Source organism: Equus asinus, chromosome 10, assembly GCF_041296235.1.
Source record: "Equus asinus isolate D_3611 breed Donkey chromosome 10, EquAss-T2T_v2, whole genome shotgun sequence".
NCBI lineage: Eukaryota > Metazoa > Chordata > Mammalia > Perissodactyla > Equidae > Equus > Equus asinus.
Window position 1 is genome coordinate 69,663,056 of NC_091799.1, and position 21,802 is coordinate 69,684,857.

The following is a 21,802-nucleotide window of genomic DNA, read 5'->3' on the forward strand; positions in this document are numbered from 1 at the left end:
CGGGGGTAATCAGGAATTTGGTTTAGGACATATTAAATTTGAGCTGATTATGAGTCAAGGGAAGATGTCTATGGATATATGCTACTGTGGGGACCTCTTCAATGAGGGTGAACGCAATTAGAGATACGCTAGAGCTGGCTCACACCGGCTCACGAGAGCTGATTGTTACATTTTCAGGAATTTTGTGAGCCAGCTGTTAAAAATTAACAAGCTGTTGTTCAAAATTACGCTATAGGAATGTATAAGTGTATTAAAATATACTAAAACAAAAATAACACATTTTAAAACTCATCACTTCCTAGTTATTTTACTATTGTCTATGACGATAAGGTTAAGTCTCTTGTGTCTGTTCAGGGAAAATACCGCAGAATGGTGGGTATCCCTCCTCAACTCTGGGTTCAATGACATCACATTGGTAGCCTGAAATTGACTATGATAGGATAATCAGCAAATGCCACAAAACAGGGTTTTTTCTTCCTGGAGAGCTGATTGCTAAATCACATTTACCAGGACACCACTGAAAAATGCCCAGCAGAGGGAAACGGTCTCTTCACCCTCGTATATCCTTGTATCATCATCATCACATTTGTTTTTATCTTCCCTGCTATGTAAGTGAAAACAAATGAACAAACCAACCAAAAATGTGGACAGAAAACAAAAGATAAGGGAGAAATAAAGGGTTGATGAGTAGATAGCACAGGGCACCCAAAGCAAGAAAGGGCTGGTAAAATAGGCTAAGGTTGGTACACCTACATCAGTTAACACCATATCTTTTTTTTTTTTGAGGAAGATTAGCCCTGAGCTAACATCTGCTGCCAATCCTCCTTTTTTTTTTTCAATTTGTTTTCATGCCTTTAATTTTTTTTTTTTTTTTGAGGAAGATCAGCCCTGAGCTAACATCTGCCAATCCTCCTCTTTTTGCTGAGGAAAACTGGCCCTGAGCTCGCATCCTTGCCCATCTTCCTCTACTTTATATGTGGGACGCCTACCACAGCATGGCTTGCCAAGCGGTGCCATGTCCACACCTGGGATCCGAAGGGGCGAACCCCGGGCCGCTGGAGTGGAACGCGCACCCAACTGCTGCACCACTGGGCTGGCCCGAACACTATATCTTTTTTAAGGCAATGAGTCAGCTCTACACTGTTGTGGAGCAATCTATAAGATATGAAAAATAGACAAAGCAAGCTGCACAATAGAATTTCTAGGATGATACCATTCATGCAAAACAAAACGAAGATACAGGTACACGCTTGTTTATGCACCAAATATTTCTGAAAAATATACATAAACTGGTAACCTTAGTTGCCTCAGAGGAGGGGAACTTGGTGACTAGGATATAGGAGTGGGAGGGAAACAACGTTTCCCTAGGTATCCTTTCATTCCCTCTAAACGTCATAGCATGGTGTAAGCGCTTCCTAGTCAAACCAAACAAACATGCCTTTTTTTATAAAGTGCTTAAGTGGTTTTAAGAACATGATGTACAAATAACTCTCAACCCAGGGTGGGGAAAGGAGTAAAGCTCTTCCACTTTAAGTTTGTACGAATTTTGTCTCTTTTAAACACAATTATGATTCCTTATAAATGTCTATTAAAATTTACAAGGAAGTCTTCTACGTTATGCAGCTTCTAAAAATAAAGGTTTTTTGGTTAACAATTATAACCTATAAACTTAAGGCTATGTTAATCTCAAAGCATATGCAAATAGGCTTACTATAAGACACTGTATGGGTTAGGATATTTGTTACACAAAATTACACTTATTCCTTTAAAGTAATAAATATGTTCATCTTAAGAATTTGAATTTATTTACCTACCTGTGATAAATAACACCTTGACTATGATCTGTCTGATCTTATTATAATTATCCTCTCTGTTATATAAATAGGGTAAGTTCCCTTGTTAATTCAAAAATGTAGCAGATTCTGATTCTAGACTTTTCTCCACAGTTGTGCAAGGAAATAAAACAGTGCTTATAACAGACTCATTGTCAAAAACACAACTGAAAGCCTGTGCTTTCAGACAAATTGATGCTGTGGTCCTGGAGACAAGTCTGAACAGAGGGTGGTGGAATAGATTGCTTTGGCCCTAAAACTGGCCTGTGCAAATACAACAAATGAGGAGGCTTCATGAAACGTCTGTTTTGGTTTTCAGTGGAAGCTGCCTGTCTTTTCTGCCTATTCCCAATCTGACAGCACAAAACTCTGTATTCACTAAATTAGGTACAAAATGTTAAATGCGGGCCAGCCGGGTGAGGCAGTGGTTAAGTGTGCATGTTCCACTTCGGCAGCCTGGGGTTCACCGGTTCGCATTCTGGGTGCAGACATGGCACCGCTTGGCAAGCCATGCTGTGGTAGCCGTCCCATGTATAAAGTGGAGGAGGATGGGCATAGATGTTGGCTCAGGGCTGGTCTTCCTCAGAAAAAAGAGGAGGACTGGCAGCAGTTAGCTCAGGGCTAATCTTCCTCCAAAAAAAAAAAAAAATTAAATGCATACATTCAGGTGTTGGGTAAGGATCCAAAGCTTAGATGCAGTGTTTTGCTGTTGTTGCTGTTGAGGAGGATTGTCCCTGGGCTAACATCTGTGTTAATCTTATTTTTTGTATGTGCGATGTGACCACAGCATGGCTTGATGAGCAGTGTCTAGGTCCGTGCCTGGGATCCAAACCCATGACCGAAGCAGAGTGTGAAAAGTTAACCACTACGCCATCAGGCCAGCCCCTAGAAGCAGTGTCTTTTGTGTTTTTTTTAGGATTTTATTTTTCCTTTTTCTCCCCAAAGCCCCGCAAGTACATAGTTGTGTATTTTTAGTTGTGGACCCGTCTAGATGAGGGATTTGGGACGCCGCCTCAGCATGGCCTGATAAGCGGTGCCATTTTCGCGCCCGGGATTCCAACTGGTGAAACCCTGGGCCGCCAAAGCAGAGCCCACAAACTTAACCACTCAGCCACGGGGCGGCCCCAGAAACAGTGTTTTTTAATGGTATAAAATGAAGTAGATCAAACTGAGATTCAGTGATATTGGGCTATGGAGAGAAATTATTCTCTCCCTGAGTGTTTTCTCCCTCCCTTTTCCTTTATAAATTAAGGATCGATCAACAAAAAATCAGGTCTGCATAGGAAGTCTTAGACAGGGGTGAGGGAGTAAGCAAGCGATGTGAAGAACCTAGACCAGCAACAATAGGAAGCCTCCACTTTCCCTAGAGAAGGGACAAGGGGTGGAAATAGAGTTTCTGGAGCTCAAAGAGAGCTGGAAGTGAGATAGGGCTGCCCTGCTTTGCCTGCGTGTCAGGGAGGGAAGCAGCTCTGCCCGAGAGCTGGCGTTACAAACAGGAGGCAGCAGGGAAGCAGCACCCCGAGTCTCTCTCCTCCCATCCTTGGGGCCCTGGGAGATGCAGTCTGCAGAGCTCAGCCTTCCAGGGAACAGGACAGGAGAGAGAAGGATGGAGAATGGGTGGGAGTGGAAGTGCAAACAGATGAATCAGTACACTCAGCATAGCATGCATTCAAGTCCTCTGGGCAAACCCCGAGGTTGAGCAAAACGTGTTGCTCTGACAGGTAAGCTATTAGTAACCTTGGTTGATCCAAACCCCAACTGGCTTTGGGTGATTATGGGAGCCATATGTACACTGAGATGGGGTTTCAAGGAAAGATTCTGTCTGGGTATCTGTTCATTATATACGCATATGCATCATTGCCATAGTATGTTGCATATCATGTCTTGAGATATATAATTAAGATTCTAGATAAACAACAAAGTGCTTGCATAAATTCTCAAGTTTTTTCCCCTAGAGGAATTAAATGATCAACTTAAAAATCTGAAAAAAAAAAAAGGGACACATCCAACCGTAACTGAAGAGTAAGAATCTGAGTAAGCTTGGAGGATTTTGTGAAACATTGTGTTAAGGAGAAAGGACATAGTTAACTCTTTCCTTCTTCCACATTCTGCAGGGGAAAGCTGCAATTTAAAAGTTGTAATTTGTGAAAATAAGTTAGATTAGTTAAAGAAAATTAGCATTCAGATAGTAGGGTCTAATTTTCTTGGTTTCTAAGTGGAACACAAAACATATTTATTTGGGATGTGAAAATGTTTCTTAAAGAAGGAATAATTTTCTCTTGTCAGAAAGAATGAGTGTGTATAAATATATTTGTCCAAAAAGTCGCAGACTTTTCATTTCCAAGATGAAATATAACCAGTAAAACTAATGTATTACCATAGATTAAACTGTTTTCTAGTAGTAATTCTCTTTTTCCAGCATCACTTTACACCCAAAAGGGAAAAAATTAACTTCTGTGCTAATACAAATTGGCAGCACACCCATAAAAACATGTGATAACATAATTAATTGCCTTAAGACTGACTGTGTTAACAGCCAGGTGGGACCAAAATTATTCTCTCTCGTTCAGTAAAATTTTTATACGAATTTGGTTGATGTTGATGTTTTAACTTTATGCTAAACCCTTTTAGTACAAAAGTAGTATATGATAAGACCAGGATTTTTATTATTTTTCTAGTCTGAGGATTTTCTTAGTGATAGCCAAGGAAATGTACATTGGTAAATCGTCTTTTTTTCCATAGAATTCTGACTTCTTTTTTCCTGTCATCTCTGTGGTAATAATGCAGTTACTACAGTAATAAAACTGGGATAAAAGTATGGCATATTTTTAATCCATGAAAGGACTCCTTTTTTTCCTAATGAAGCTAAAATGACTCAATTTTCTGGAACTATAATTTCGATGCTTGGGTTATATTTCCCACCATCAAAGCTGATATTTAAGGGTATAGAAATCTAGAGTAAATATGGGTACACAACTAGATTGTGTTAAAAGTGTAATAGTGTGTGTGTCTTTTATAAATTGATTATAAAACAAAAAAATTTTAAATTAAATGAAAATTTAAAATTCTTCCACTTAAATTATCTAGATAATTAAAAAATAACATCAGCTTTATTGAGATAAAATTCACATACCATACAGTTCGTTCATTTAAAGTATACAACTCAGGTGCCAGCCTGGTGGTGCAGCAGTGAAGTTTGTGTACTCTGCTTTGGCGGCCCAGGGTTCATTGGTTTGGATCCCTGGCACAGACCTACCCACCACTTATTAAGCCATGCTGTGGCAGGCGTCCCACATATAAAGCAGAGAAAGATGGGGGCATAGATGTTAGCTCAGGGCCAATCTTCCTCAGCAAAAAGAGGAAGATTGGTAGAGGATGTTAGCTCAGGACTAGTCTTCCCAAAAATAAAATAAAATAAAATAAAGTGTACAATTCAGTGGTGTTTATATATTTACAGAGTCATGCAACCATTACCACAATCAATTTTAGAACACGTTCATTCTCTCAAAAAGAAATCCCGTACCTGTTATTAGTCACCCTCCCATTTCTCTCCCATTTGCCCAGCCCCTGGCAAACACTAATCATTCTGTCTCTGTAGATTTGTTTATTCTGGACATCTTGGCAGATTTTTAAAGGTGCAATATTTCTCTGACAAATTCTGAATTTTATATTGATTCATTATATGTTGATATAGGGGCTGACCATGTGGCCAAGTGGTTAAGTTTGCACGCTCCTCTTCGGTGGCCGTGGGTTTCACGGTTTCAGAGCCTGGGCACAGACTAGCACCTCTCATCAATCCCTGCTGAGGCGGTGTCCCACATAGCAGAACAAGAGGGATCTACAACTGGGATATACAGCTATGTGCTGGGGTGCTTTGGGGAGAAGAAAAAAAACCTACACTATATATTGATATAAATTTGTTTATATTTTCCTCCTATTAGACTATTGAAGCTTTGCATTAATTAGTACTATAAGATTTTGAAAAAGTTACAGTTGATTCCCAGACTTCTGTCATAAAATACAAATAAATGACAATTGTGCATTTTTGTTGAGGTGTACTTTTGGCCCATAAAATGTAAAGCACTTCAGGAGAATTTTAAACAGATAAACAATCAAACAAAACAACTCTCAAAATATTACATTAGTCTCTATTCGTTCCCTCTGCCCCTGGACATCGGTGAAGGGAAATGTCTATCTTGATCTGGTCCTTTTTCTTTTGTCACCTAGATCTCTTCCCATGTCATTAGCACTGGGGATCTGACTTTCCCATGTAAGTGTCTTTGCTAATGTCGGAGAATTCTCAATTTTCCACCCGGCTTTGCTTGAGATTGAGTTCAGGCTCCTCAGTGCCATGTTTGGACGTGCTGGCTCCTTCATTGGTCCACTGGAGGCTGGAGTCCAGGAAGCTTTCACTTGCCAAACATTCTGCCAAATGCTGACTGCCGTTCATTCAATATTTGGGGAATTGCTTCTCTGTTTGCCTGATGTTGCTGTTCTCTAGTTCTGTGCCCTGCCCATGTTCCTCTGAATTGTCCTGGGACAATGAAGAGTGTTTGGAGGCTGCCATCTTATTGGATGGAGCATTTGACTGGTACTGGATTGTTGAGCGCTTCTGAGGAAGTACTCTGAAATCCTGCTGATGTTGATGAATTCTATACTCTCCCTCTGGCTATAGCCACTTGCAGTTCTACTTTTAACCACTTTGCGCCTATGTTTTGCTTAGATTACCTGGTAGGATCTGCCTGTCATTGTGGCTGCCAAGGTCTTTTGGACACCCTCTCTATATTCTTATACTTCTCAATGCTGAATTTCACCCTCCCACCTTAGAACGTAAATAACCCTGCATTTCCTGGCTTCCCTTGCTAGGGACATAGCTTCTCTACTCAGATGTCCTCCTATAAGATTTTTTTTTTTTAAAGACTGAGCAAATACTTCACTGAGGACGGAAACCTGGTTTTTAATTTTTTTTTTAGAAGTTTGAAATCTTTTTGGTGAGGAAGATTAGCCCTGAGCTAACATCTGATGCCAATCTTCTTTTTTTTTCTCCCCAAAGCCCCAGTACATAGTTGTATATCTTAGTTGCAAATCCTTCTAGTTCTTCTAGGGGGGACACCGCCACAGCATGGCTTGATGAGCAGCATGTGGGTCCACTCCCAGACTCCGAACAGGTGAACCCTGGGCCACTGAAGCAGAGCACGTGAACTTAGCCACCACACCACCAGGCTGGCCCCTCCTGTAAGATTTTGATTTGGAAGGAATCTACGTGAAGAAACAAACAAAGTGAGGGGCATCCTTTTGGCAGGCGCAGTTGTGGGTCTATTGTAGATGTGCTGGTTCCTGATCATAGAAGAAGTATGATTTGAAGCTCAACAAAATGTCAGGGCTGGTCATAGAGCTCTGCGGTCACTAGCATATGGACCTCAGTGAAAACCATGATGATATTGGATACTGTGGAATACATGAAGCACTGTGTAGATTGAAAAGCAGGGGAGTGGAGGATGGAACTCGTGGCCTGCAAAGGGCAGTCAGATAATGTAGATGAGTGAAACAAGCCAGGTGAAGGACAATGGGAGCTGCGGGAAAGGCTGTGAACTACAGACAGCTTTCCCTATCTGGATGAGAGGGCTGCTGCAGTCTGCTCTGTTCCTGGTGATTTTGCTGATGTGGTGTCACAGGCTCAGTGACATCCAGTTTTCAGTTTTTTCAAGAGAAAGTGGAAATCCAGATCATTTTTTGGTGGAATTTCCTAAATTTTAAATATTGTCAACTAATTCAAAGTTATTTTGCAAGTTTCTGTGATCAAATTTAAGTCAGACACAGCCCAGGGGTTGCCGGTTTTTGATCCTTGCTTTACTGGTGAGAAGAACGCAAGTCATAAAGAAGCCCCAAAAGAAGGGTGAGATAGGAGGGGGTGGGAACACAAAAGCCAGGGGAATTGACAAGAGTAGAGTCTGGTTAACAGTATTAACACATCAAAGAGAGGTCCCATTAGATAAGGACAGAATAATGTCCATTGTGTCCCTTGTATTGGGAGCTTGGAAGTCATTGATAACCTTTGTCAAACCTCTTCAGATGAATAATAGAAGAAAAGACCACATTGCAATGGGTTGAGGAATGAGGGATCGTGAGGCAGTGGAGACAAGAGTGGAAATTACTGCTTGTGTCTAGAGAGAGACACAAGAAGGCTTTTTTTAAAGGTCTCGTCAAGACTGAAGCATATGTGTGTGTATCTTTGAGTTAGTCAATCTTTACTATTTATAGTATTTCAATTTTCTATAACCTTTAACAAAATTTTTTATGAAGCATATTTGTAGGCTCAGGTTAATAAAACCACTATAGAGGGAGAAATTTAAAATGATGGAGGGAAAGCAACTAATAGAGTGAATTTCTGGAGGAGATGGGAGGGGGTTTGTTGGAAAACTCAGATATGAAAATGAGATTTTTCTGAGTTTGGAGGGAAGGGAATTAGAAATCGTATGGAATTGGACAAACTTATGGTTAATGCTGGCAGTGGAGGAAGCTGAGGGAATTTCCCGATGGCAGCAATTTTCTAGTTAAGTAGATGAGATAAAGTTCACCGAAAGTAAGGGGAGAGGGGGTGCATATGCTGCTTGAGGAGAGTGGTCAAGGTTTGGAAATGCCAGAGAGGGCAAAAGGAAAGGCAGATGTATATCAAACATTGTTCAGGATGTTAAAGAACTCAGTTGAGACTAGATCCCATACTTGTGAAGGGACACCGATTGGTACTTATTGAAGATTTCATCCTTGCTCAGCAGCATAGGTATAGGTGTGGAGAAGGTGAATTTCATTGATCCACAGTTAGAGTTTTCACCAGAGGGTGTGGGGAAATGAACAGAAATTCACAAAACCAAGGTTCTGGTGAGAGAATCATTGAGGTGATGGAGGTAGGAAATGGTATGAGGCCAGGAATGGTAGAATGGCAGAAAATGGAGAGAGAAGCCCTTTCTTGGTTGTGGCTACAGACCTTGGGACGTTGTTGCGTCTGGATGCATCCCTTGGATGATGTCACTTACAATTGTTTCAAGCCTGCTTGTCTACTGCATCTGGTTGCTCAGATCTCCCTGTTCTTAGGAGACGTGGGTTAGATGAGTGGCAGTTTCAACTTCCTAATCTGTGGATGAAGCTGAAGCACTACTCTAAGAAGATGATGCAGAACTCCTGGAAGAAGCTTCAGGCAGTGCCAGGGATGAGACGTAAACCAAATATCAACTTAAGGGAGGACCAGTGTTGGAACGTCACTACTCTTCATTCAAAATTCAGTTCCCTTGTTTGATAAACTTACCAGTCAATATGTGTGACTGGAAGGGATGGTGGAGGCAAGTCCACAACTTCTAGCCAGCTCAGCTTAAGTCTTATCGAGAAAATCTCCCTTAAGATAGTGGAAGATAAGAATATTCTGTTAGAAAAAATACACCTTATGATGTCTATGGCCAAGTGCCTTAACCACCAGCAGATGCGCTCCTGCAGCATAAAGCCAAATTATGTGTGGAAATCCTGGCCACGCCAGGCTCAGGGAACAGGGCTGAAAATGGTGCTCAACCAGAGATCCACGAATGGGTATTCTGGCAGCCTTTAGAACATCGGGTAGCTAGGGCTCACTCAAAGCTTGAAATGATTCTAGACCAGTAGTTTTCAGACATTAGCATACATAAGAATCACCTGGAGAGCTTGTTAAAACATAGATTCTTGGACCCAAACCTCAGTGAATTTGGCTCAGTGGTTCTGGGGTAGTGCTAGAGATCTTGTATTTCTGACAAGTTCCCGGGTAATACTGATGCTGCTGACCCAGGTACTACACCTTGAGTAGTCCTGTTTATATTTGAAATTTTATTGACTGGGTCCTGGTTCCACAAACCCAGTGAATAAATTGTCCTAAGTCCGTTTCGATAACTTTTCCTGGGGCACTGATCCTACAGTAGACTCTACCTTAGGGGTTCCAGGTATTGCTGCCCTTTCGAGTAATCCAACCCCTCTGTTACCTGTTGTCTTTGGGCCATAAGGCCACAGCAATCTCAGGAAACTGTAGAGACTGGCCTTTGCCTTGGTCTTTCACTGCCACCCCCGCTTAGGGGATGCATCATGATCATAAAATCATCTCAGCAGTTTTTTTAGTGCCGGAAAAGAGAGAGATCTATCAAGATGTCTTCTTGCAACTAGAATAGGTGTAGAGCCTCTTCTTCCTCACTAGCATGGCGACTTCGCCTCTAACTGCCTGCAGGCCCCTAATTCTTGAAAAAAGCTCATGCTCATTCTTTAGCCACAGACCTTTGGTGGGAGAATATCTGGCTCCCAATAGTACCAGTTGGTTCCTGGGCCATATTCTTAAAATAGAAAAATGACAAATTACAGCTCTGCCAAGACTTCATTTGGTGTAATCCAGAGAATATGTTTTTAAGTGTCTGAAGGGCTCAGCCACAGGAATCTTGATGGTACCAGCCAAGATATCTGAGGTCCAAGGATGGCAAACCCTAGGGACCATCCAGTACTCATGGGGGGATTCCAGCTAAATAGAAGCTGGGATTCGGACATGTCTGGGCAGGTCTGCTGAATAGGCAGGGCAGGCATGCCTGGAGTCTATTTACATGACAACTTTTGGCTGAAGAATGACTGTGTGCTGATCTGAATGGAAAGTGGAATGGGAAGAACAGAAATGTGTCTTTCTTAGGACCCAAGTTTTGAAAAATGTTCTTTAATAAACTTGTTTATTAATTAAATAATACACCATCTTTTTATATCTGGTAATTGCATAATTTATGTTAGGAATTTTAATAGTTTGGAAGTAGTTTATCACTATCTTTAGGAATCTCTAGTCCTCATGTAGGAAAGCATATTAAAATTAAAGAAGATGATTTAATTTAGTTTACTACTAGGGATTGTGTTAGGTGTGTGAATAAAAGGACAAAAGGCACATTTTGTGGTTTTGGAAATGTTGACGGGTAAGTGAATTTTTTCTAACTTTCGTGGGAAATAGTATATCTAAACCTATTATTCTGAACTGGGCACTTTTGCTATGTCACCTAGAACTTCAGGAAGTCTTGTTAAATATTAACACGGCTAAAATACTTTAAAATTATATTTACTTCCATTAAAGAAATGTTTACCCTTGTGCTTCTGGTCTTGATTGGTGCCGTTCCTCATTCACTGCATTTTCAAGGTAAAGTTTGCTTGATGAGCCACTATTCCACCTTTTTTTTTCTTTAATTAGTAACAATTATTATAATCCTAGAGGACACATTTACTGACTGTTTTTTATATGCCAAGCACTGATCAAAGCACTTTATACATTTTATCCCTTTTATTCCTCACAACATTGTTATGAGGGAGACACTTTCATCATCCTTATTACACAGAGGGAGGCTGAGGCACAGAGAGGTTAAATTACTCATCCAAATAATAGATAGCAAGCAGTGAGGAGAATGGGAATTTTGGGTGTTTGAAGTGTTTTAAAAAAGCTACTAATCACTCTCAATTTTAAGATGATTACAGAAAAGAAAAGGTTCTTTCTCAGTTTGGATATAGTTTAGATATCAGGAATTCTTTCATTGCCAATTTTGATTCTTTAAGTAGCCTTGGTGAAGTCATTGGAATTATTTTCTGGAGTCTTTTGGTCATATAAAATGATTTTTTTTTTTTTTTGAGGAAGATTAGCCCTGAGGTAACTGCTGCCAATCCTCCTCTTTTTGCTGAGGAAGACTGGCCCTGAGCTAACATCCGTGCCCATCTTTCTCTACTTTATACGTGGGACACCTAACCACAGCATGGTGTGCCAATCGGTGCCATGACCGGACCCGGGATCCGAACCGGTGAACCCCAGACAGCCGAAGCAGAATATGCGCACCTAACGGCTGCGTCACTGGCTGCCCCCTAAAATGATTTTTTTTAAAGGAAGATTAGCCCTGAGCTAACATCAACCGTTAATCCTCTTATTTTTGCTGGGGGAGAATGGTCCTGAGCTAACATCTGTGCCCATCTTCCTCTATTTTATATGTGGGATGCCTGCCACAGCATGGCTTGATAAGTGATGCGTAGGTCCATGCCCAGGATCTGAACTGATGAACACTCTCTGCCAAAGGGGAGCCTGCGAATGTAACTGCTACGCCACCGGGCTGGGCCCCAAAATGATTTTTTTAATGACTGACATTTCAGTTGCTTTCCTAGAGAATGGGAGAAGCAGTCTCCTGTGCACCATTCCTTCTTGAAAACGACTTTTAAAAATTTTAAACTTCGGATATAATTTCAAACTTATGGAAAAGTAGCAAAAATATAGTACTAAAAATACCCAAATAACCTTTACTCAGATTCACTTATTGTTAACATTTTACTCTATTTCTTTTATCATTTGTGTGCTTTCTCTTTGAATATATATGGGGAAAAAAACCTATATAAACCTATATTTTTTCTTTCTAAATCATTTAAGGGTAAGTTACATACATTTTGGTCCCTTCCCATAAATTCAGTGTGTATTTCCTAAGTATAAGGATATTCTCTTACATAACCACAGATGGTAATCAATTTCAGTAAATTTGACATCGATAGAATACTTTAATCTATGGCCAGTACTCCAGTTCTGTCAATTGGCCCAATAATGTTATTTACAGCATTTCCCCCCTTGGTTATAGGATCCAGTCTAAGGTCAGGTATTGCATTTAGCTGTCATGTTTGAGAATGATTCTTTTTTTTCTTTAAGGAAGATTAGCCCTTAGCTAACGTCTGCTGCCAATCCTCCTCCTTTTTGCTGAGGAAGACTGGCCCTGAGCAAACATCATGCCCATCTTCCTCTACTTTATATGTGGGATGCCTGCAACAGCATGGCTTCACAAGCAGTGTGTAGGTCCTCACCTAGGATCCAGGCCAGGGAATCCTGCGTCACTGAAGCGGAACATGCAAACTTAACCACTATGCCACCAGGCTGGCCTGAGAATGATTCTAGTTACGCCACATTTCACTTTTGCCACACTGTAGGAACCATTCCCATATAGCATATGCAAATCTTAATTTAAATGGATATCCGATGAACATTATTCTGATAGATTTTTCATTATTACTTTATATTTCCAATCCCTAATGATGATTAGTATGTAGTCATACTAATTAAGCTAGTCACTAGCCACTGTTTCTATTAATTCCATTATATGCCTAAGTGAATTAGATTTTTTTAAAAGTAATAGTTGAAATTCTAACAAAAGCCTAATGATGTTAATCTAATTTTAATTTTAAAAGAGACTTCTATTTTTTGGTACTCATTAGCGTAATACAGGATTACTGGAAAAGTGGGAAACTCTAAGAAGGAAAATGAGGTACTGTCTGGTGTTTGAGAGGAATGATTGATGCCGACAAATACGAAATACAAATTTTAAATAAACAATCCGGATGTTGTTTAAAAGGCAAGCTGTTGATTTTATCAGTCCCCCTTGCCAAGACACACATCAGTGCCTGTTAAATTTGACGTTTTTACTCTGATCGTCCATGGCAGCTTTCAAGCATCTGTAGCATCCCAGGACAAAGTAACAAATCAGCTTCAGGAAAGGCTGGGAAACCGTATCTGCTGGCTCTTTCCTTTCTCGAGAGCCCATCCCTAGTGGCAGGCCAGTAGCTCCTGGGCGTTGAAGAAGTTCTGACCCTTGTCTGCCTGTGGTTAATGGCAGCCTGTGCGTCTGCACCTCCTTTTCCCTCCTCTGGAAACTCAAGGCTGAAGGCTAACAAAACCCTATGGGCTCCTAATCATTATACAAACTCTGCCTACCCAAGAGGCCCGTCTGTCTCCGCCAAATTTCTCATGTGGTGACCACAATTGAGAGCCAACAGTCTCCCGCAGTCATTTTTAATACACAATTATTTACATTAAAGAGGGTTTTCACAAAAAGGATAAATTTCTAAGAACTTGGGTCATGGTTTTTCAAAGAAAGAACATATTTGTTTAGTAATGTTGGCAATATGGCTTTTCTTTGCTCTTTCCTTCCCACATTCCCAATCATCACTTCATTGCATCTTGCACAACTTCGACATTTTTAAACACTTAGGCAGTGAATTAGCACACAAAAAATTGGAAACTTGTATTGACTATCTAGTTAAGTATTACAGTGTATTATAGGGACCACCAATTGATGCCCCAAATGCCAACCTGAGGCTCTAATTGTGTGACTTGGCTGTCTAACATAAACTGCAAAATATTGACACACGTCCTTACCTTGAGAGTGCCATTATTTAATCCCCATGAACCATGTACATCATTGTGGAAATCCACTCCCACCTCATCCTCACCACACATCCCTAGAATTCCAATACTATGCCTATTTCTGCAGTTGCTATTCTGATTTCTAGAATGTGCTTGTCAATGTTGGTCTATTTTTACTTTTCCTTGTGATGTGCTTTGCTTTTTAAAGATCTAAGATCCACTTTATTTACATGAAGAAAGATAAAGGATATACTTGGCTATGGAGATGAGCTTACAAAAAGGACAGCTAAGAAGATGGTGTGTTTTTTTTTGAGGAAGATTAGCCCTGAGCTAACATCCGTGCCCATCTTCCTCTACTTTATATGCGGGACGCCTACCACAGCATGACTTGCCAAGTGGTGCCATGTCCGCACCCGGGATCCGAACCAGCAAACCCCAGGCTACTGAAGCGGAGTGTGTGAACTTAACTCCTGTGCCACCAGGCTGGCCCCTAAGAAGATGGTGTTTTTAAAGAGGAAACTTCAGGTTTGGTACATTGCAGGGAGGAGCCCTCATCTACAGTCCATTTCTTCCCATGGTTAGTGACCCCCATGGTATGCTGTTACTCCTACAAAGGGGTCGCTGGACCTCAGATCCTTTATCTTTCGAACTCCACTGAGGTAATCTGTAATTTACCTTGCTTTGGAGCTTCTACTGTCCTGGCCACCAATTTCACTGATAACTCTATTTCTCAGCAAATGTATCACATACATTTTTACTCAAAAGCCCAAACGATTTCTTTTACATCATCAGCAATTGAGACCATTGGCTTTTTAAAATTTTTTTATTTTTTCACTCATCATTTATTTACAAATACACATTATAACTTTTATATACATTGCACATTTACATGGTAGAAAAGTACAAAACTATATATTTAAATGAATTTATATTTAACTTGCCATGTTTGAAAATATAAAATTGCATCAGAAAAAAGTATTATGAAAAGCAAGAAACTTGAACTGATAAAGCTTTGATATAACTTTTAGTGACACACTGGTTGAAAAAGAACTGATTTAAAAGGTACAGCAGACTAGCTTAAAGGAAACACCTAATGAAAGGCTGAAAGTGTAGCATTCTGCTCCCTTCAGTCTCCCGACACCCATATCACTCAATCTCTTTGGATCTGTAACATCTTGAAGGTACGTTACTAGAATTCTAACATCGCTATCACCCCCTCTCTCACAAAAGTCTTTGTCACGACATGAGAACTGAAATAGGAGTTTCCCCCAAGATGTATTCTCTGTACCTTCTATTTAAGTCAGAGTTATAATGCCTTTTGGTCAGTCAAGATTCCTTGTAAACAAAACCCGAGGGATCATGTATGTATACAACAGGCAGCAGAGAATCCAATAAATAAACATGACAGAAACTGACATGCAAGTCTGTTAAAGCGGAAAAGAGTCTAACAACAGTGAAATGAAGGGAGACAGATGAGTGAGTCAATAGTAAGGAATGGACTTAAATGGTTTACAAGGAAAAAAAAAGCTTTTACTTTACAAGCAAGAGACCTCACAATAAATAACAACTGCTCTTCCTTTCACGAATAAATTTCTTCAAAAACAAGGTGTACAGTCAACCAGACATTTTATGTATAAATTATAAAACATGACACAGTATAAATAAATGTCTACAATTCTCAACTATGGGCCTCATCCAGTAGACCTCACAATGACCGCCTCTCCGGGTCCAATGAGTAACAAGGTGGCCTGGGAGACAGCTTGAGGACAAAGGTCCTTTATGTATACTTTTCCCCCCAAATAAATAAGCATACACTTATTTACAGTATGGACAATATATTTTTTCTTTTCTTTCCTGTTTTTTTTTTTTCTGCCCAAAGGCTATATCAACACTGAACATGGGCGGAGGGTTTACCACTCTAGAATGGAAGATATAGGAAAGCTGTAGTCCTGGTCTTCATCTTCCTCCTCTTCCTCGGTGTCTTCCGAAATGGCTAGATGGGGGAATACAGGGGAGCTGTTGTTTAAATATGGACCACAACAGCGCAGAAGCAGCTCAGTGTATGTTTTCAAAGCCCTCTGATACAGCCATATTACAGCGTTGCATTTTTATGTGACTTGCAGTGAGATGCTCTTTTTTGGGCATCTGCTGTTATGCGATAAGTTTAAAAAAATTTTTTTAAAAAAACATAATCTATGAAGTCAAAAACTGCAGAAAGTTCTGAAGAATCAATGGCTCAGGTTTTACGGGCAGATTCCTGAAATTAGATAAAAAGCGCTCTTGTGTTCTAGGTATAACTGCTTTGGGTCCTTAATTCAGTTAGTAGAGGCAACTGCGAAAGCAGCAGCCCGTGTGTGATACGATACAGCTGTCTTTGAAAAAGTAAAAAAAAACTTTTGAAGCAGTTAGTTTAGAGTCAAGTGTTAATAAAGCAAACAGCAAAGCACGCTACTAAAGCCAAAGAATTAGGGGCAATGACTGGAAACAGGTTTGTAGAGGCAACCCCGTTGATGACCACTGGACAAATCCTAAAAGGCAGGAAACATTCCATGGAATTTTCCTGGGGATCACTGAACTGCTGGTGAAATTGAGTGGCTACCTAACTTAAAACCGAAAGGAGCTTACATGGGGAGGTTTTTGTGCTCTTTACATCTCCATTCCCTAGGGCTTGCCTGGGAAAGCCCTCAAATTGCAGCAAGGTTAAAAATCGAACTTACAGTTGCAAGATCCGGAATGCTTTACTTCCAGCAGCACACCTGAGGAGCAGGCAGCTTCCTTCATGGCACACTCGCTGGCGTAAGTGGCATTGTCACTGGCACAGACAGGCTCCTCAGACTTACTGTCAGGGCACAGCTCATCACAGAGGGAACACCGGCCTCTGCCAACCTTGAAATCCCATAAACATTTTTTTCCACCAGTGCACTGGATATCTTCACAGGACTTTGCTTCTAGGATATAATACACCTGTGATGAGTAAATCAATTTCCCCTTTTCCCCCTTTCTCTAGTCCCCTATCAATAAATATAAACATATAACTTATATGTTATTACTCAATAGTGGGCATAATAGAGATATTACACAAAAATGCTTGATAATAAAACTGAAACTCAAACACACACACACAAACACATACACACACGCACATAAACCCCCAGTTTCCTACATACCATATTAGGGCATGAAAATAGTATTTTTTTGGAACAGGATTTCACAGTATCCTTGAGTTACATATGTGTTTGATTATTTCCCACAAGAGAGATCTTTTAAAAAAGAAAGAATTCCATCAGTTATCAGAATCTGATAACAGATTTTAGGAACTGTTAAGTAATTATTTCTTGCTTCCAGCAAGTCTGGCACTTAAAAAAATGTGTAAAATTGAGTGAGTTCTAAGTTTCTAAGACAGAAAATTGCTTCCTGTTTCTTGCTGGCATTTCAATATATATGCCAAAGCTTCCGGAAGACAATGGTTTCCTTGAGGAATGCTGCGGTCATGACAGTTTACCCAAACTAGAGAGTATTTCTCCCTTTGGTGAAACCATGCCTTTGGGGAGGTTTTGGGCTTATTTATTGGTTAACCTCACAGTTTTAATACTAGAACTAGCCTTTTCGATCCTGTTTTCTGTTTTCTTTCCTCAATCCAGAATACCTACTGATACACTTTCCCTCATAGGCTAATCCAATCGATCTGCCCAGCAGGCAGGTAGCCTTTCTCAGGTGACAGGCACTGGAGTAGGTCACTCCATCATTCCCACAGAGATACTGTTCAGAGGAGGTGGGCTCTGGGCAAATCCGGTTACATGTCACACAGTAGGCATTATTTGTCTGGTCCACCACGCACGTGGAGCTGCCTGGACAGTTAACATCCCGGCAGGTCTCTGAAACAAAGAGGGATACACACATTAATAGGCACCTTCTGGTCCTTAAGGACTAAGCATTTGATATTATGAAGGAAATCATAAAACGGAAGCATCCAGCTTTCAGAAAGCACATGGGGAGCCCTGTAGTTTTCAAGAGAAAAATCTCTGCCTCTAGGTTGGTGCGTTCAGTGTTCTTAAGGAGTCTTTAGCAGTTAGAAAAAGCTTCCTTTACTTGGTATCATTATCCCCTAGGGGGTCTTCCAGCGGGGCTACCTAAGGCAGAAAGCAGGAGGAGGCGGTCGGGGAGGACATACTTTTACATTTGCCCTGGTACTGGACCTCCAGTTCTGGCTGCTCTTTACATCTGGCCTTGAGGAGCGCACATTCGTTGCGGTAGGTTTTCCCGTCCAGCCCACAGACTGGGCCTTTCCAGGTGATATTGGAACAATCTGGGGCACAGACGCAGCGGGGCTTATTCTTCTTGTTCATTCGGCATTTTTTCCCGGGTCCACAGTCCACGTTGTCGCACGTTTCTACGAGTTGGAAAGAGACACGGATTAAAACCACGGCCAGGCAGTAAGCAGGTCAGCCAGGAGGTCTGCGGGCGCTTTGCGCAAACATGCAGCCATGAGTTGGTGCCGGAGGGGCCCAGGCTCTCTCCTAGAGCTTTGAGGAGGGGGTACAGCCGGCTGCGCCCCATACCCAAATCTCTCTCAAAGAGCGCAGGTGGGCTGGCTTCACCATCAGACTTGGCTAAGAAGTCCTGGAACCTATGCCGACCTCGTTTTGCCTGTAGCGTGTAGCAGGCAAGATTCAACCCGGATGGCTTACCAGGGCTGAGGGAAGACAGGGGGAACCCACGAACAAAGCTCTCCTAGTCCCAAACCCCAGCTGGGCAATGGGGAAGCTGAGAGTACGACGCCCTCTACTGAGGGCCTGCAAACTGGGGAGGAAGAGTCCTACCTTTACAGGGGATGCAGTTGGGGGCGCCCCCGTTGAAAATCATCCACTTGAAGAGCGTGTTATCATTGACGTCCTCCTCGGTCCACGAGGTGCTCAGGCGGCCGGTGCTGCAGCACTCCTCCTTGCTCAGTTCTGTCTTGTACAGGACCTGGCAGCGGCCGTTCTTCGCTTGGCGGAGCCAGCAATTCCCAGCTGCGAGGGGACAGGGGTAGGGAGGTGGGTGAGTAAGCGCGGGGCAGGGGGAGGGAGGTATCCGCGTGCAAGGTTCGGAGACCGGGGGGGATGGGGAGGGAGTGAGGGTGGAGAAGAGACAGACGGGAGAGAAAAGCAGAAAATAAATCCAAGGGGTGAAGGGGTGGGGAAGGAGAGGGCGAAAAAGCCCAGACTGAAGAGGTGGGAGGTGGGCGAGGGGGAGGGAGGGCGAGAGCTAGAAGGCAGAGCGCCCCAGCCATATCAATGTCAGTTACCAGTGACCCAGACACAACACGTGCAGCTTGCATTGACTTTTACTAGACTGTTTACTTTTATTCGTCCCATTTCATAACCTGCAGCGACTCGAACAGCAGATTAAAGAACCTGACAAAAACAGGATGCGACGGATGTTTTTACATGTTGGTTTCATGTAGGCGGTACGGGAATTATTTGTGACAGGGGTTAAGAAAGTAGGAGAACTTGAGAGAGAAAGAGAAAGAGAAAAAGAGAGCGCGAGACAGACAGAGACAGACACACACACACACACACACACACACAGAGGAACAGATCAGGCAAAAGGCACTTGTGAAAAATGAAAGCAAAAAAGCAACCGGGCCCTGCCCGGAACTGCCCCGCGCGGCCTCGACCTCGAGGCGCAGCCCGCCCGACGGGCCCGTTTTGCAATCCGCCAGACCCAGAGGACGCCCGCGGCCACCGCGATCTTTCGAAATCTCCAAGGGCTGCTTTCCCCGGCGCCCACGTCCCCGGCACCCAAGGGGGGCAACTCAGAGTGGTGCGGTGCAGACGGCGAGGGGCAGTGCCCAGGGGCACGGTTTACAACACAATTAAAATGTTAACGCTAAAGCAAGGAAAGTTACATGTCTGTCTCAAGAAAAGCGTAGGGGAAAAAGAAAGGAGGGGGGCCCTTCCTACCATTTCACGGTAACAGACACCTATCTCACACCTACCAAGAAATCTTTGTAAGTAATTTTTCCTCCTTCCCCCTTTTGAACGTTCGGGTTTTGGCCAGGAAGACTTCTCATGAATTATCTATATAACTTTAACAATGATTGGACCGCAAACTGCTATTATTATTTAAAAAGAATTCTACAGAAAGACTAATTGAAATAAATCTAATTTTAAAAAACAAAGTTTAGAAATTTGCTTTGAATCCACCTCAGAATTTAAATCAGTTGTGGGTTTCTCACTGTTCGACAGAAAGTTAACAGTCAGAGGGAAAAAACTGTAAACTACTCAAAACACTCTGGAGTAATAATTTGGTGGGTTTTTTTTTTCGGGGTTGGGGGAAGGGGGTTGGAAGAAACATCCGCTAAGCAGTAAGCTACTTCCCCCTAAAATTTTCAGCACCCACATTTCCAAGTTTGGGCAAAGTTTCTGAAATCACGTCCCCCAGCCATCAAAGAAATTTCAGTATCCCTCCCGCCCCCCAGTCATTTTTAAAAGTATCCAAGAGATGTGGGAGGGAGAGAGGTTAGATTGCAAACGGGTCGACAGAAATCTCCAGGCTACTGATGCTTGTCCCCTTTTTCAGAGCCAAACAGGGGAGATAACATCTAAACTCATTATGTCCAGAACTTGGAGCATCTATCTAATCCTAACTAATGAGAGAGACTCCAGCTCACTCCCTTTCCTTTCAGGATAACCGCGCTCCAAAACTCGGCTCCCAGTCCTAGAGTGTCACTGCCTTCAGCTTTCCCACTTCTCTCCATCCCAGAGTCGCTAAGTTGGTCCAACATCTTCCGAGAGCAGCGGTGCTCAGAGCAGACCAAGTGGAGACGACAGAAAAGTACAAACCCCTGCCCAAGCCGAGCCTCCCAGCGCATCCCCCCTCGCTTACCCTGGGCGCTGCGGTCCTCCATGAACTGGCAGAGCAGCAGCAGCAGGAGGCAAAGCCCGCCGGGCTGGTGCCTGGGACGGACCATCCTGGGGGCAGGCGCGGGGCGAGGAGCGCGGCGGCGCGGGGAGCGGGCGCGGCGGCGGGTGGCTCTGGCGAGCGGCGCGCGTCGCAGAGGCGAGCGGCTGAGGGCGCAGCGATCCCGGCGCAGCCCCGCGCTCGCCGCCGGCCGCCCGCGCGATTCAATGGACGTCAGAAGCCGGGCGCAGCCGCGCTTTAAATCTAGACGGGGGTCTCCGCGGTTTGCGGTGGGCGGTCTCCCAGTGTGTGGGGCAGTGGGAGGGCGGCAGCGAGCGAGGGTGTGCGCGTCTCCTTGGGGGTGGGGAGCTTTTAAAAGTTCAGTGTGAATCAGGTGACATTTCCCACCTTCTAGAAACCCTTCCCAATTATCTGTTGGAGGTGCCCGAAATCAAAGCGGCAGGAGGGGAATCGCCGAGTTCTTATTTGCGTAGCAGCGAGAGGGAGGGGGAAGGCGACCGGGGCGGGGGATGGGGGCGACGCTTCGGGGGTGGGGAGTGGGGAAGAACACCCACTTCAAGTCCTGCACGCCGCCGCTCGCAAGCAGCGCCGGCGCGCCCGGGGTGGCGTGTGTGTGTGTGTGTGTGTGTGTGTGTGTGTGTGTGTGAGTGTGTGAGTGTGTGTGTGTGCGCGCTCGCGCGCGCGCGCGGGGGGGCACTGGAGGAGGAGGCGGCGGCGGCGGCGGCAGGCGGAGCGGGGGGGAACCCGGGCGTGTGTCTCCGCACCGCGGCTCCTCCGCTCCAGAAAGACTTTGCAGACGCCCAGAGAGCCCCCAGTTGCCGAGATCTCCAGCTCGCGGTGGGCTCGGCGCGCGCCGCCCCGCCGCTTC

At 43.2% G+C, this 21,802-nt stretch overlaps 1 protein-coding gene across 4 annotated transcripts; it reads right to left on the minus strand.

Moving 5' to 3' along the window:
* Positions 1-14,832: 14,832 nt before the first annotated feature.
* FST (follistatin) lies at positions 14,833-21,587 on the minus strand. 4 transcript variants are annotated; one of them, XM_044771455.2, is made up of 6 exons: positions 20,899-21,587; positions 18,849-19,040; positions 18,200-18,418; positions 17,679-17,903; positions 16,746-16,976; positions 14,833-16,021 (listed from the first exon to the last, which is right to left on the minus strand). In XM_044771455.2, exons 1-6 carry the CDS (start codon positions 20,981-20,983, stop codon positions 15,939-15,941), a joined length of 1,035 nt encoding a protein of 344 aa, XP_044627390.1. In that variant the 5' UTR covers positions 20,984-21,587; the 3' UTR covers positions 14,833-15,938. The 4 variants fall into 4 exon arrangements, with proteins under 4 accessions (XP_044627390.1, XP_044627399.1, XP_044627405.1 ...); XM_044771464.2 differs by having other exon boundaries at positions 16,746-16,973; positions 20,899-21,371; XM_044771470.2 differs by having other exon boundaries at positions 14,833-16,285; positions 20,899-21,371.
* Positions 21,588-21,802: the final 215 nt, after the last annotated feature.